The sequence below is a fragment of the Pinus tabuliformis genome, chromosome 3_2, assembly GCF_031772625.1.
Source record: "Pinus tabuliformis cultivar Carrire ecotype Pingquan chromosome 3_2, CPIR1, whole genome shotgun sequence".
In the NCBI taxonomy this organism is placed as follows: domain Eukaryota; kingdom Viridiplantae; phylum Streptophyta; class Pinopsida; order Pinales; family Pinaceae; genus Pinus; species Pinus tabuliformis.
The window spans coordinates 82,117,115-82,132,281 of NC_142302.1; the positions used below are offsets into that span (position 1 = coordinate 82,117,115).

General features: G+C 38.2%; 1 protein-coding gene across 1 annotated transcript in view; it reads right to left on the reverse strand.

Annotated features, from left to right (window-relative positions):
• Positions 1–3,025: 3,025 nt before the first annotated feature.
• Positions 3,026–15,167, reverse strand: part of SAL1 (SAL1 phosphatase-like protein) — a 240,042-nt gene continuing 227,900 nt past the window's right edge. Inside the window, exon 8 of the mRNA XM_089415861.1 lies at positions 3,026–3,827. Within this exon, the coding sequence (XP_089271987.1) occupies positions 3,649–3,827 (179 nt within the window). The 3' untranslated portion in view covers positions 3,026–3,648. The remainder of the gene's footprint in view (positions 3,828–15,167) is intronic.

Here is a 15,167-nt window from a genome sequence, read left to right on the forward strand (position 1 = left end):
GAAAACATTTTCTGTGAACTCATTGCAAGTGACAAAGCAAGCTACAAAGAGACAAAGTAACCTCTTTTTCCCATTGAAGACTTGACGAATCTTGAGGGCCAAGCAGCCGAAGACATGTGAGAAACTACTTAGTTTTGTTTACTATTTCGAATTGGTATTTAATTAATTTTTATAAGCATGTGCTTCCAGTTGTCAGTATGGATTTTTTTGAACTCATATATCATTTATGAGATACTTATTCATACTTATTCATCCCTGAAACGATAAATGGCAATGTTGATATTGTGCATTCTTTGGACATGGTTATATTGAATATTAATGAAAAATGTTTTTTTCAAATTCAAAATGCGTATAGCTGTACTTTGTTTACTTATGAGCCTTTACCCAGGTTTTTCCTGATTTATCCTCAATCTTATTCAAACTCTCCGTTATTTTCCCTTGCCAAGCTTTTGCTGATTCCAAGTTTGGAACATATAGATAGTCTTAGTTCATTCTGCCAACGTTTCAAACCCCAAAGGGGGTCCATCATCAGGACAAATAGAAAGAATAGGAATGAGAGATTATTGAGAGAGAAGAGAATGCGACCTGGAAATAAATACAAGAACCCTAAATTCATAGATAAAGGCCGACATATGATTTAACATAGTTAATATAAATTAATAATATGATTTATATAATTAATATAATAATCAATATAAATTAATTTTAATTTTATAATAATTTATATAATTAATATAATAATAAAGGATGAAATAGATCACTTGACCTCTGTCTTCAAAAACATTGGATACAAGGAGTGGAGTATCACGAAAGCTATAAAAAGGGCCCGGGATAAGGCGCTCTCTGAGCATCCCCCTGAAGACAAAAAAGAAAATCAAGGAAAGGTTTACCTTCCATACATCCAAGGGGTTACAGATAAGATTGCAAAAATTTTAAAAAGAAAGAACATTCACACTCAATTTACAACATGTGGAACAATAAGGCAAATAATGAGGTCGGTTAAGGATAACATTGATCGTCAGCAGCTCAAGGGGGTGTACAAGATCGATTGCTCCTGTGGCAAGAGTTATATCGGGGAAACAGGTCGATCTCTGAAAATAAGGCTTAAAGAACATGCCGCGGACATAAAGAATGAAAGATCCCGCTCATCAGCCCTTGCTGAGCACTCGTCCAAAACCAAACATCAGGTGTGTTTGGAAAGCGCGAGGGTGATTGCAAGAGAAGACAACTATCATAAAAGGAAAATCAGGGAGGCCATTGAAATTATGAAATACCCTCGGAACCTCAACAGGGACAATGGGAGTGAAATCAGTGGAAATTGGCTTCCTCTAATTAAGCAAATAAACACCCCCCGAACCTTTGAAGCTTAGGATCGAAAATTTATATAAATAAAAATTTATATAAGTATATTAATATTAATAATATTAATAAATTAAAATTAAAATTAATTTATATCAATTAATTTTATTAAACATTCTTATTAATTTATATTAATTATATTATTAAAATCCTATTAAATCTTAGAAATTATATTAATTAAAAAATTTTATTAAATTATATTAATTAATTAACTTATATTAAATTATATTATTTATATAAGTATATAATTATATTAATATAAATTAATTTACATGAATCTTATTAATTATATAAATCTTATTAATTTATATTAATTATATTATATTAAAATCTTAAAAATTCTTATAGATTATATTAATTAATTCATAATCAAACTATATTAAGGATATCAATTAAATTAATGTATGTTAAATTAAAGTAATTATATTAATTAGAATAATTATATTAAAATATATATTAGATATATATTAGTTATATATATTAATTATAATAATATAATTAATATAAATTTGGTTATGTCAATTAATATAGATGAATTATAGTATAGTTTATATAAATTAAATTAAAATTAAATAAATATAATTTATATATATTGGATATTTTTATAAATATATTAATATAATTAGATATAATTTAGTTATATATTAATTAATATAAATTAATTAATTAATTTAGTTATATATTAATTAATATAAATAAATTATAATATAAGTTTTTAAAATTTGTATTTATTTATAATTTAATAATTAATATTTTATGATAAAAATTTTATTCAAAAAAAAATAATAATAATAATAATAAAATCCTGATCTAATTAAAGGAAAAGAATAAATTAAAACAATTAAAGCAAATTTATATTATTATTATATTAATTATATAAATTATTATAAAATTAAAATTAATTTATATTGATTATTATATTAATTATATAAATCATATTATTAATTTATATTAACTATGTTAAATCATATGTCGGCCTTTATCTATGAATTTAGGGTTCTTGTATTTATTTCCAGGTCGCATTCTCTTCTCTCTCAATAATCTCTCATTCCTATTCTTTCTATTTGTCCTAATGATGGACCCCTTTGGGGTTTGAAACGTTGGCAGAATGAACTAAGAACTGTGGTTAATCCGGATCATGAATCAAAAAACTCCCACAGAAGTCTAAAATCTAACATATAGATAGTCTTTCAGAGAGTCAGCATGGGGAGGTTGCAAATCACCAAGAAGTGATGTATTTGCTTTCTTAGTTCTCAGGTAACATGGGGCTGTCCTCTCCAATTTGATGATGATGAGTCGTCTAGGTAAAGGAAACAATCAACCTATACATATAATAAATGGTCTCTCTACTTTTCTAGCACATTGTTTAATAGCAAACATCTATCACTGCCTACATTATGGCATAAAGTAAATACATAATAGCGATTAGCATGAAGTGCAACAAAAGAAGGATCTCATATACAGCAACAAAGTGGGATTACTCTGACTAGTGATTAGCTGGAGGTGATTCTATGCTGTGAGAATTTCATCTAATCCAATTCTTCCTGCATCGCTTCACTCGGACATGTACTCTATGGCTAACTGCATTAGAAGATGTACAGAACAGATCATGGGAAATATATAACTCACTGCAGTGAGTAAAACAAACCTTTTACGCCATCTTCCCTTTTGGGTCAGAAAATTAAATTCTTCAACTTCTATTATAAATAAGTGCAAAGGAAAACACATCAAGCAAAATGAGGGTGTTTTTGTCCATCAAGAGTATAATTAATTATCAGCATTGGTGAGACTACCAAATTTAGGTCCCTGTGAAAAGACAATATCAAGAAGATTTGTCTTCATGAGGTTGAAGAAATGCAATATTTGAAATGTGTCTGTGCGTGGACCCAGGTAGGCGGTGATGAATTGACCAACTGACTGAGTCAGTCAGTCCAAGCAACTAGCAATCATGTTAGCCAAGCCAAACAAAAGCATGGACGCATCACCGGTTAGACTGGCACAATAAGCCAAGCCAAACAAAAGCATGAACGCATCACCGGTTACACTGGCACAATTAAAATAAAAGGAAATTAATATACGTACATTTTCAACTTAATTAATGTACTTCTCTTTTCAACTTATTGAATATCGCTGCAAATGTGGCCGGGACTAGAGCCAGACAGTTGACACACCTACCACAGCACGCAGTTGTATCTCCTAAAGCAAGGACCTTGTGCAAATAGAATTATTTTATTTCATCAGAACAAATTGCAACTTCCATCCCTAATTAGGTTCAATAAATGAATGATGCTACAAGGAACCAGGCTTTAGAACAGATTTTTCTTCCTTGAGAGCAGCTTGCACTGCACTAAGAAGCAATGGCATTAGTTTGGCATTGGTCGCAATTATACCCTTTTCCACATCCAGATACCTCCCCCGTGAGAAATCAAGAGGTTTTCCAGCAGCATCAACTACAACACCACCAGCCTCTGCAATTCAGATAAATTTTCTAGTCAGCAAAGAAAACAAATAAGATATTGTGTGAGGTCATAATCTTGACAGCCAGGTATTTCTTCAATTCAATTTGACTAGATTACATGTTGCATTGCCATGAAAAAGATAAATAAGGCAATCATGTAGACAATCGCGTAGAAAGGAAATGAATAAATCCAAAAACATACATACATATATTGCAGAGTGAATTTCCAACATTGAATATGAATATGGTATGAACATAAATATAAACTAGTCACTGTTGACGGAATAGGCTATTCATGTAGCAAACAACCCTTATCTTCAGGTGAGTTTTATTTACAGATCCGGCAGGGTTTTTTATGGAATGTTGGAATTACAAACTTTAATCATGGAAATTGCAGTATGTCAACAGAATGGGGATCTTTGAATCCATCTGATGTGTCAACTGTGAAAAATCCTTGAAATGCAACAACTTGAATTTATTCTTTTAAGTGATTAATTATGCAGTTTATTTCAATGTTGCATTAATCGTTGTCGGGATAATATTGGCGCCAGGGAAAAATTGGAAAAAATCGTAATTATCGGGAAATAATCGGAAATAATCGGGAAAAAATCGTTTGGTACAAAAATATTTTTTTTTTTTCAATTTTTTTAATATCTAAACCATCTACAACATAAAATAAATACATTGACACATAAATATGATAAAAGAACTAATATATAAGATGTTCAATATCATTTCTAGTGCTAAAATCACACATAACATTGAATCATGTCCTGAATAGTAAGTCCTGACTCCTGAGTCCCAACTCAGCCTCAAAATATCAACAAAAAATATAATAATGTATCTCATCTTGTCATAATGTCATATACAATAAAATGAAGAAAATAACTAAAGTCTAATCCTATTGATTTCCTCTGCCCCTCTTGCGAGAAAATGCCACAACTTTCCCTTTCCCTCTAGATGTAGACGCTGGTGCTGGTGCTGTTGGCAGTAGGAGCTATAGGAGGATTTTGAATGAAATCTAAAATTCTACTTTCTCCATATGAAATCCAATGAGGCCGGAACCACTCTCAAACATCTTGAGTCATTTCATGGTAATGTTAAAATTTAAGTAAAAGGATGAAAATGAAGATTAGGGCCTAGACTTGATCATCAAGCTGCCCCACTCAAAAATTATTTGTTTCTTTCAAAAAAAAATGCATTTCGAACATTTAGCATCCCTTGTAAAACCGCGCTGCCCTGACCCTTGGCGATAAATTGGGAAAAATTCGCGATTTTTTCAAATTATGGCGATTTTTTCGAAATTATCGGGTATAAAAAAAAATCCGGATTATTACTCGCGATAATATCGGCTTCGGGAAAAAATCGCGATAAAACGATAATATCGCGATATTATCGCGATTTTCACAACACTGGTTTATTTTGTTATGGCAAAATAACGAATAGATCACACTACAATTTCTTCGCAGTTTCTTCACCATAAAAATGCCACAGAAAATAAACATAGGGATTGAGAAATAGTGCTCACACACAATAAATTTGACACCGTTGTTTTTTGGACAAATGTCCCCAGAAAAACCCAATGTGGGAAAACCGGTGAAGCAGATGAGGGTCTTATTATTATTATGCGGCAATGTAAATTCTGAATACAAATCTGGATGCCAACGTAACAATCCTCAGCAAAATAATCTAGCCAAAATTATTAAGGAATGTTTCCCTCCTCCACAAGCAATCTGGGTGCAAACTGACCACTCGAACTTGGCTATCCAAGACCACTATCTAAATCTGCCTCTAATCAAGATGTCCTGACTGCTGCTGCTGCTAGAAGTGATTCTCCGGCCCTCTGGAAAATTACACTGACCTTCGGCACCTGAATTGACCTCCTCAACCATATCGAACTGCCTTCTGAAGCTGCCTGCATAGTCCCCATGCAACATCTAGTGGAATAACTTGACCTCTTGTTGCTCTCTCCCCGGAACTAAAAAGTCCCTTCAGAATCACTTCTGCTTCTCCCTCTCTCAACATCCCTTCTGGCTCAAACTCTTCTTCCGTACTCAATCTTTGCAACTAGATAGTTTGATCTACCAAGGAACTCGGCCTCACAAGTGTGTCTTCTCCATCTCCATCGAGTTGCTCTTATAATTTGTCGTTGGTGAAACAACGACCATGATTAAATCTCCATCAACGGCTAATATAATCTCAAACTCAATTCGTGTCAGGTTCTATAGCATTCTCACATTTATCAATTAATTCCCTTTAATTAATTGATTTCCCTAAGTTAGACTTGAGCTTAATTAATTTAATTGAGCTCTCTCTGACTGTTTTCTCTCGAAACTTTTTTCTGAGTTCTGGAAATCTTGTGTTCCATAGCCTCTTTGATCAAAGTCGAGACTAGAACACCTACTCGATGCTACAAAAACTATTTCCTCTTAGTGAGGAAGGTGTTCTCTCGCATAACATCTTCCCTCACGTTGTTGATCCCTGACATCTATGACAAACTGTCATTACCCACCAACTAGTGCGCATACTTTGATTCATCTGCCACTTTATAGCTGAACCATCCTGCATCTACGTTGTTGTTGACACTGCACTCTACAACCTGTACTACAGCCAAGTCTGCTCTGCGCTGTATCTGATCTCATGTTGTTGTTGTTGAAACTACTGCAACTGAGAATAATCTTTGAATCAACTGTCACTGGACTGGCTCTGTAGCTATCTCTTAAGTCTCTGACTGCAACTAGCCTTTGCACTGTCCACTGAATAATTGTCTACACTGCAACTACTCTACACCCCTCAACATTTGACTGCAACTAGCTCTACAATTGTCCCTCAATATTTGACTGCGCCATCCTGAACACTTATCCATCTACTACTTGAATATTATGGGCCCCTGACCGTATAGCTGCATACAAAGTGAATTCATCCTCCAACCTAGAAGACAAATTATCGATCTTTGTCGAAGCTGCCATCTACTCCTGCTTCTCCTTCTTGTCCTTCTTCCTCTTTGGACACTGGGTACTATAGTGAACAAACTCACCATATCTGAAGCACTTGTTCTTCGACAGACGCTTCTTCTTTTTCTCTCCTCCCTGTGAGCCTTGTCCCTAATTGGGACCTTTCTTTGCCTTCCCCTTTCAAAGGGCAACATTTTCCTAATCCTTCACGCTCTTCGGTCCTTTGCGACTATTGTCGCTGATATTGCTCTCAACCAGAGCAAGCCTCATCTCTTCCTGTGTGAAATCAAATCACAAACAATCCCAACCAGGTAGATAATCTCATCCAGTGATGCCTTGGACGAAAGTAGTCCACTCCAGGGTGAAACCATTGAGAGTTGTACGCACTAGCTCACTCTCTTGAGGTGCTTCTCCAACTGTTGCAAGCTCATCTCAGACATTTTGAATTCTAGTGAGATAAGGAGTAACTCCTTCACCCTTATGCATCATGGTGGTCCTCAACTTCTCCTTCAACATCTTCCAGTTCTCAGAAGGATTCTGGAAAAGCATAGCAACTACATCCCACATTTATTTGGTCGTATTCTTAGCCGCTAAGTGTGAGACTATATGACCTCAAACTCCATCGAGGATCAACCGCTTTGCCTTGGCCATCTCCTTATTGTAGTTCTCTAGTTGTTGCGGGTCTGTAGGTACAACTACAACTCTCTATACATACGCCTTCAAACCATGCTCATCTAGCAAGAAAGACATCCTAGCTTTCTAGATACAATAATTCGAAGCTCCCTCTAGCCTATCCTGATCTTGAAGTCTTGCTGAGGCCATTTCTACAAAACTCAAAACTGGGAAAATAAATAGGAATCTCCTCCTTTTCCTACTTGGCTACCTGCATTGTAACTCGCATTTTCTCCTTAAATTCACAATTTTGCCTACTACTGTTGCCTTCAGGCTACTCAAACTTTTCCTGCACCTGCAAGTGGAAATCGAACTTTTGTCCAGCAATTCAAACTACCTGGCTAGACCTCTGCACAGACCTAGAAGAAATTTGCTCTGACTCCCTCTGAACTGTGAAATTTATCCCTCTCGCTACTGAGCTCCTGATTTGTCTTCAACACTTCTCTGATACCATGTGAAAATTCCTTGAAATGCAACAACTGGAATTTATTCTTCTAACTGATTAATTATGTAGTTTGTTTTGTTACGGCAAAATAATGAATAAATCACACTGCAATTTCTTCACCATAAAAATACCGCGGAAAATAAAAACAGAGAAAATAGAGCACACGCACAATAAATTTGACACCGTTATTTTGGGACAAATGTCCTTGAAAAATCCCGATGTGAGAAAACCGGTGTAGCAAATGAGGATTTTAATATTATTATGTAGCGATGAAAATTCTGAGTACAAATCTGGATGCCAACCTGGCAATCCTCAGCAAAATAATCTGGCCAAAACTGTTAAGGGAATTTTTCCCTCCTCCACAAGCAATTTGGCTGCAAACTAGCCACTTGAACTTGGCTATCCGAGACAGTGTTCCACGGGAACGCATCCCCCGGGGTCGGGTGCATGCACCCCACGCTTCCCACACACCTGGGACGAGCAGACGCCTGAGGAAATTTTTCCCCACGTCCCCCTTTTGGGGAGACGCAGGGAAATGCAAGGGGGAACGTTTCCCAGTGTGGGGGATGTGTCTCCCTAAAAGGGGTGCTTCAGGGCGCACCCCTTTTGAGGGGGGATGCCTAGAAGCACCCTTTTTGAGTTTTAAGAACTTTTATGTGGGGAAATCTAATATTGAAGCCTATGGCCCTATTATTGCTATGTAATTCATGGTAATGTTAAATTCTTAAAGTAAAAGTGACATTCTTCTTTACCTTTCATTTTCATCCTTTTACTTAAATTTTTAACATTACTATGAAATGACTCATGATGTTTGAGAGTGGTTCTGACCTAATTGGATTTCATATGGAGAAAGTAGATTTTTTGCTAATTTTAGGCAACAATGATATGTTTTATGCTTTAGAGCAATATTACTTCAATTTATTTATTAGCCCAGTATCAATATTCAGATTAGCAATCACATCAACATGATAGTAAAATGCAGATAGAACATAAACATAAACAGCAGAAGACAAGCCAAGACAAGAGGACACAAGATGTGGCACCAGCCAAGGACAAACCCCAATGTGGGGAAACCCTTGATCAAATCTTCTTTTAGTCTTCAATAGTTCAGCAGAGAGAGAGATACTACAATTTACAAATCTGATAATTTATAACAGTAGAGAAAGAGCCCTAACCAGAAAAGTCAACGTTGGTCAACAGGGCAGATTTGACCCTCAGCAAATTGGTCAACTTCAGTCAACTTCAGCCTCCAAACAACAAGATAAAATAGCCCTCAAAACAATCAAATTAAGCCCAGTCAAAGTCTAGTCAAACAGCCCACCTGCGGTCAGCGCTAGTTGCAGTCAACGCTGGTCAACAATCAATGTTTAGCCTCAATTTCTGTGCCCAGAAATGCAGCTTGCCCAAACATAGATAGCCCTCACAAAAAAAACACAGTCAAAGGAGGTCAACGCATGCTAGTCAATGCTTGATCAAACTATCCAAAAATTCAGTCTCCTGAAGTTTTGCTCTCTTGCAATTTCGGCGTCTTGAAATTTTGGCCGTGTGGAGAGAGAGAAGCCCAGAAATCCATACCCAATCAATGCGGAGGGAGAGAGAAGTGTGAAGATGAGTGTGTCCAAATGAGGCTAAGTCACCTTCTATTTATATGCAACGTTGAGGATGAATTGAGGTGATTGTTGGGCTTCTGAACCTACATAAGATTGTTGGCCAACCTTGACAATTTGAGCATAATCAAATTAAATTCATAACTTCATTTGTACATGTCAGAATTGGATGATCTTTAAATCAATCCTACACCTCTCGGAGAGAGGAATCCAAGAAAATATCAATTGTCATAAATAAGATGACCCATGTGGAGTTTGGCCCTAGTTGCCAATTTTAACACTCCCTCTCAACTAGGGAGAACTCCATCTGCCAATCTGTACTATCTCTGCCATCAATGCATTGCTCTGCTCTGCTGAACTATGAAGAAGAAGAAGTGATCGAGAATGTATCATACCATTCTCTACTGACCCGAAGTCAATCCCAATCAAAGGAGAGTGTGTCACACCACTCTTACTGACCCAAAGTTAGTTCCAATTAAAATAATGTCTCATACCACTCTTACTGACCCGAAGTCAGTTCCAATTGATCCCAGATCAATATCAGTCATCCTAGCATAGGGAGTACGGTAGTACACGATGCGTCCATCGGTAGTACTATGGTCCCTATCCTCATTTCCCTACTCATTGGCCAGATGAGAGGTACTTCCCATGAGTCCCAGATTGCATGGGTAGGATGTCTTAGCAAGAGAAGGATGAACCACTCATCTCGCCTACATGTCGCCAAGGGGTATCGTAGGGGAAGGCTGAACCACTCACCCTGTACACAGCAAACCACTAGGGGAAGGTTGAACCACTCACCCTATGGTTGCTCATCGCTCCAAGTACCCCAACCCTCCCGTAGCTCCTAGAGCTCAATATCCATCTCATATAGGACCCTCATAAGAGGGTCTCTCCACGACTCCAAGTCGTTCTCGGAAGGCCAAGAACTTGACCTTCCCCAGGGGCTTTGTCAAAATATCAGCGACCTGCTCATCAGTCTCAATGTGATGGAGCCTTATGGCTCCTCATTGTAGCATATCCCGAATAAAGTGGTACATGATATCTATATGCTTGGAGCGATCATGAAACACTAGATTCTCTGATAATCGGATTCCACTCTGGTTGTCGCAGAGGATCACGGTGGTATCCAACACATGTCCAAATAGCTCACTCAAGATCTTCCTCAACCAGACAGTATCACAGGAGGCCATACTAGCAGCTATGTATTCAGCCTTGGCGGTGCTCAAGGAAACTGATTTCTGCTTCCTGCTCATCCAGGATATCGAAGCAAAACCTAAAGAAAACCAGCATCCAGAAGTGCTCTTGCGATCCACCACACTACCAGCTCAATCAACATCAAAATAAACATGCAACTTCAAATCTCCGGCAGTGTATCTCAGTCCATGAGTGATTGTGCCCCGCAGATATCTCAGAATATTCTTGGCACCAATCCAATGTATATGACGAGGCTCAACCATATATTGGCTCAATGTGTTAACTGCAAAACATATGTCCGGACGGGAGTTCACCAAGAACATCAGTGCTCCTATGAGTTGACAATACTCATAAGCATTTCCCAATTCAGGTCTAGCAGCACTACCACATAACTTCTTAAAATTAAGTTCCATCGGAGTAGTCACAGGCTTGCAGTCCACCATCCCAAATCTTTCCAATATGTTCACAACATATTTTCCTTGAGAGAGGAAAATTTTACCTGGCTTTTGTCAAACCTCCAACCATAGGAAATAGTGCATCGGTCCTAGGTCCTTCATCTCAAATTTAGAAGCCAACTCCCTCTTACATTTGTTAATGAGAGGGTCTGCACCTGTCAGAAAGAGGTCGTCTACATAAAGTACCAGAATGAGAGGTTTATCATTTTCAACCTTAAAGTAAAGGTTCGGGTTGGCTTCACTTCTAGTGAATCCCAGCTTCATCAGATAGTTATCGATCCTCTCATACCAAGCCCAAGGTGCTTGCATTGATCCATAGAGAGCTTTCTTCAACCCGCATACATGAGATTCCTGATCATGAACCTCAAACCCCTCGAGTTGTTCCACATAGACTTCCTCTTTGATTGAACCATGCAAGAAAGCGGTCTTGACATCCATCTGATGTAGGTTCCATCCTTGTGAGGCAACAAGGGCTATGATCGACTGGATGGTGGTGTATCGGTCAATAGGTGCAAATATCTCATCGTAATCTACACCTTCCTTATGAGAGAAGCCTCAAGCAACAAAGCGAGCCTTGAACTTTTCTGCACTTCTATCAGCTCCATGCTTGATTTTGTAGAGCTGCTTAGAGGTGACAACCGATTTGTCCTAGGGTCTAGGGACCACATCCCAGACATCATTCTTCATAATTGACTCATATTCTTTATTCATAGAATCCTTCCATACTTGATGCTTCACGACTTCTTTGAATGGTGAAGGCTCATTTTGAATGATAGTGCTCATGGTGGTCAAATATCCTTGATACCTATTCAGCTTCTTGCTTTCACAGAAAGTCCCCCTTTGGTGCAATGTGTCTCTCGGCATCTTCGAGAGTCTCCCTAAGCCATGAGGGTCTCCTTTTGGAGCAGGGCTCATGAGGAGGAGGATCAATAGGATCCATAGGTTCATCAACATCAGGCATTGTTTCGTCTTCTTTTGCACCCTGATTTCTAGTGTCAACTTCTTTGTCCTTCCTTAGGATAGGAAGGTTGTTTATCTTCCTGAAGGCCATATCTTCATCGAAGGTGACATCATGACTTATCTCAACTTCCTTTTGACCAGCCACATAAATTCTATATCCCTTAGAATTTTCACTATAGCCCACAAAGATTCCTTTCTTCCCAGATGCACCCAATTTGTTTATTTTCTCTTTCCGCACATGAAAATATACGGGACTTCCAAAAATTCTAAAATGAGAGACATCAGGTTTCTTACCAATAAACATTTCTTCGGGAATCTTGGAGTCCAATGCTTGATGAAGACATCGGTTTTGAACATACACGGCGGTGTATGCAGCTTCAACCCATACGAACTTCGGAAGGCCTTGATCATGAAGCATGGCACGAACTGCTTCTACAATAGAGCGATTCATTCTTTTAGCCACACCATTCTTCTCAGGAGTGTATGGCGTTGTAGTCTCCCTCTTAATGCCAACTACTCTGCAATAATCTTGGAATTCATTGGATTCGTACTTGGTCGCATTATCAGCCCTCAATATCTTGATTTTCTTCTCGGATTGGTTTTCGATCAAGGCTTTGAAGTGTCAGAACCAGGTGAACACTTCATCCTTCTTCTTCAAGAAGTAGATCCAGGTCTTGAGAGTATAATCACCCGTAAAGGTCCCCTTGTAAGTTTTCCTTCGGCACATCTCAGGCATACACCTTCATGCTCTACTTTGAACTCAGGCATAAGTGTCACCATTTGTCTCACATCGGGTAGGGCCTTATAATGAAGATGGGCAAACCTCTGGTGCAATAGTTCAAATTGTAGAGATGTGTCGCAAGACATGGCTCCCAACGGACTTCCTCCAACTTGATACAAAGTGTCAACCCTGAACCCAAGAGTAAAAGCCTCTTTAAAATTTCTTTTCCAAACACGTACCTTTCCATAGATGAATGCCACCTTGAATCCTTTGTCCTCCATGGTTGAAATGGACACCATGTTCTTCTTGAGATCAAGTACATATAGTACTTCTTGCAAATGAATAGTGTTACCTTGATTCAATTGAAGGGTAACATTCCCTACTCCCTTCACAGGATAGGTGGCATCGTCTTCAAGGATGATCTCCAAGTTTGTCTCTTTTTCTATCAGATTAGAGAGGGCTTCTTTGTATCTGGTGAAATGCCTTGAGGCACCACTATCAATCAGCCAATTTCCCAAAGTGTCCGGAGGAGAGGCAGTGGAGAGGGCCGATATAAGATAGTACTCTTTTTGCTTATTGTTAACAACATTTGATTCTTCATACCTGAAGTTCCTTGATTTCTTGGAGGGTCGACCATTTCCTTGATGTCCCGCATTCCTTTTTCCTTTGCCATTGGACCTGCCATTCCTTTGATTGTTGTTGTTGAAGTTTCCCCTGGAATGATTGTGATCATCATCATGCGATGTGTCCCTTCTATTTGGACACTCCCTTGCATAGTGGCCAAACTTATTGCAAACAAAGAACCTGCCCTTCCTTCCTCCCTTAGATCCAAGCTTTCCATGGAAATGACCTTTAGACCCTGCATTATTTCTCCTTTTGGCATCAACAGAGAATGCAGTGGGGTTGCTTCTATTAGAAGGCATTTCCTACTCCACCATTCTTGTTTCTTCTTGAATGCATCTCGACATCAATTCTTCAAACCCTGAAATTTGATCATTGTTGAGGACAGTGGTTCTAAATACATACCACTCAGGTGGGAGTCCTCCAAGGGTGGTGAGAGTAAGTTCCCTGTTAGGAATGACTTCTCCAATTGAGAGTATATCATTCTTGATCTCAGTAATCCTCAAGAAATAGGATTGAATATCCTCATCCTTGCCCTTCTTAATATCCTTCAACTTATTCTTGAGAAATAGAATTTGATTAGCATTACTAACCTTGAACATGTCGACCAACCTATTGTAGATCTCCTTGGAGGTCTCCAATTTAGAGATGTAGGCCATCAGATGCTTGTCAATGGAATCCCTGATAATCTTCTTTCCTTTGACTTCAACCCCATTGTACTTGGTCTTCGCAGCAACTGGTGCATTTGAAGGAGGTTCAAGGATTTTACCCTGCACATAGTCCATCACTTCTTTTTCTTCCAAAGTCAAATCAAGAGACATCTTCCATCCATGATAGTCAGATTTATCATGGAGCTTGTCTTCAGCCGGGAAGTAGGATGAGGAACCCATTGAACCTTATGTCCTTGTCCAATTGTCTTTGGTGATTGCTCTTTCACCCTTGCTTGGGCTTTGTCTTCACTTCACCCCTGATACCATGTTAATTTTAGGCAACAATGGTATGTTCTATGATTTAGAGCAATTTTACTTCAATTTCTTTATTAGCCCAGTATCAATATTCAGATTAGCAATCACATCAATATAATAGTAAAATGCAGATAGAACATAAACATAAACAGTAGAAGACAAGCCAAGACAAGAGGACACAAGATGTGGCACCAGCAAGGGAGAAACCCTAATGTGGAGAAGCCCTTGATCAAATCTTCTTTTAGTCTTCAATAGTTCAGCGGAGAGAGATAGTACAATTTACAAATCTGATAATTTATAACAGCAACAAAAGAGCCCTAACAAGAAAAGTCAACACTAGTCAACAAGGCAGATTTGACCCTCAGCAAATCGGTCAACTTCAGTCAACTTTGGCCTCCAAACAACAAGATAAAACAGCCCTCAAAATAGTCAAATTCAGCCCAATCAAAGTTTGGTCAAACAGCCCACCTGCGGTCAGCCCTAGCTGCAGTCAACGCTGGTCAACAGTCAATGTTTAGCCTTGATTTCTATGCCCAGAAATGCGCCCTGCCCAAACACAGATAGCCCTCACAAAAAAAACACAGTCAAAGGAGGTCAACACACGCTAGTCAATGCTTGGTCAAACTGTCTAGAAATTCAGTGTCCTAAAATTTCGCTCTCCTGAAATTTCGAATGTGTGAAGAGAGAGAGGCCCAGAAATCTGTACCCAATCAATGAGGAGAGAGAGAGAAGTGTGAAGATGAGTGTGTCCAAATG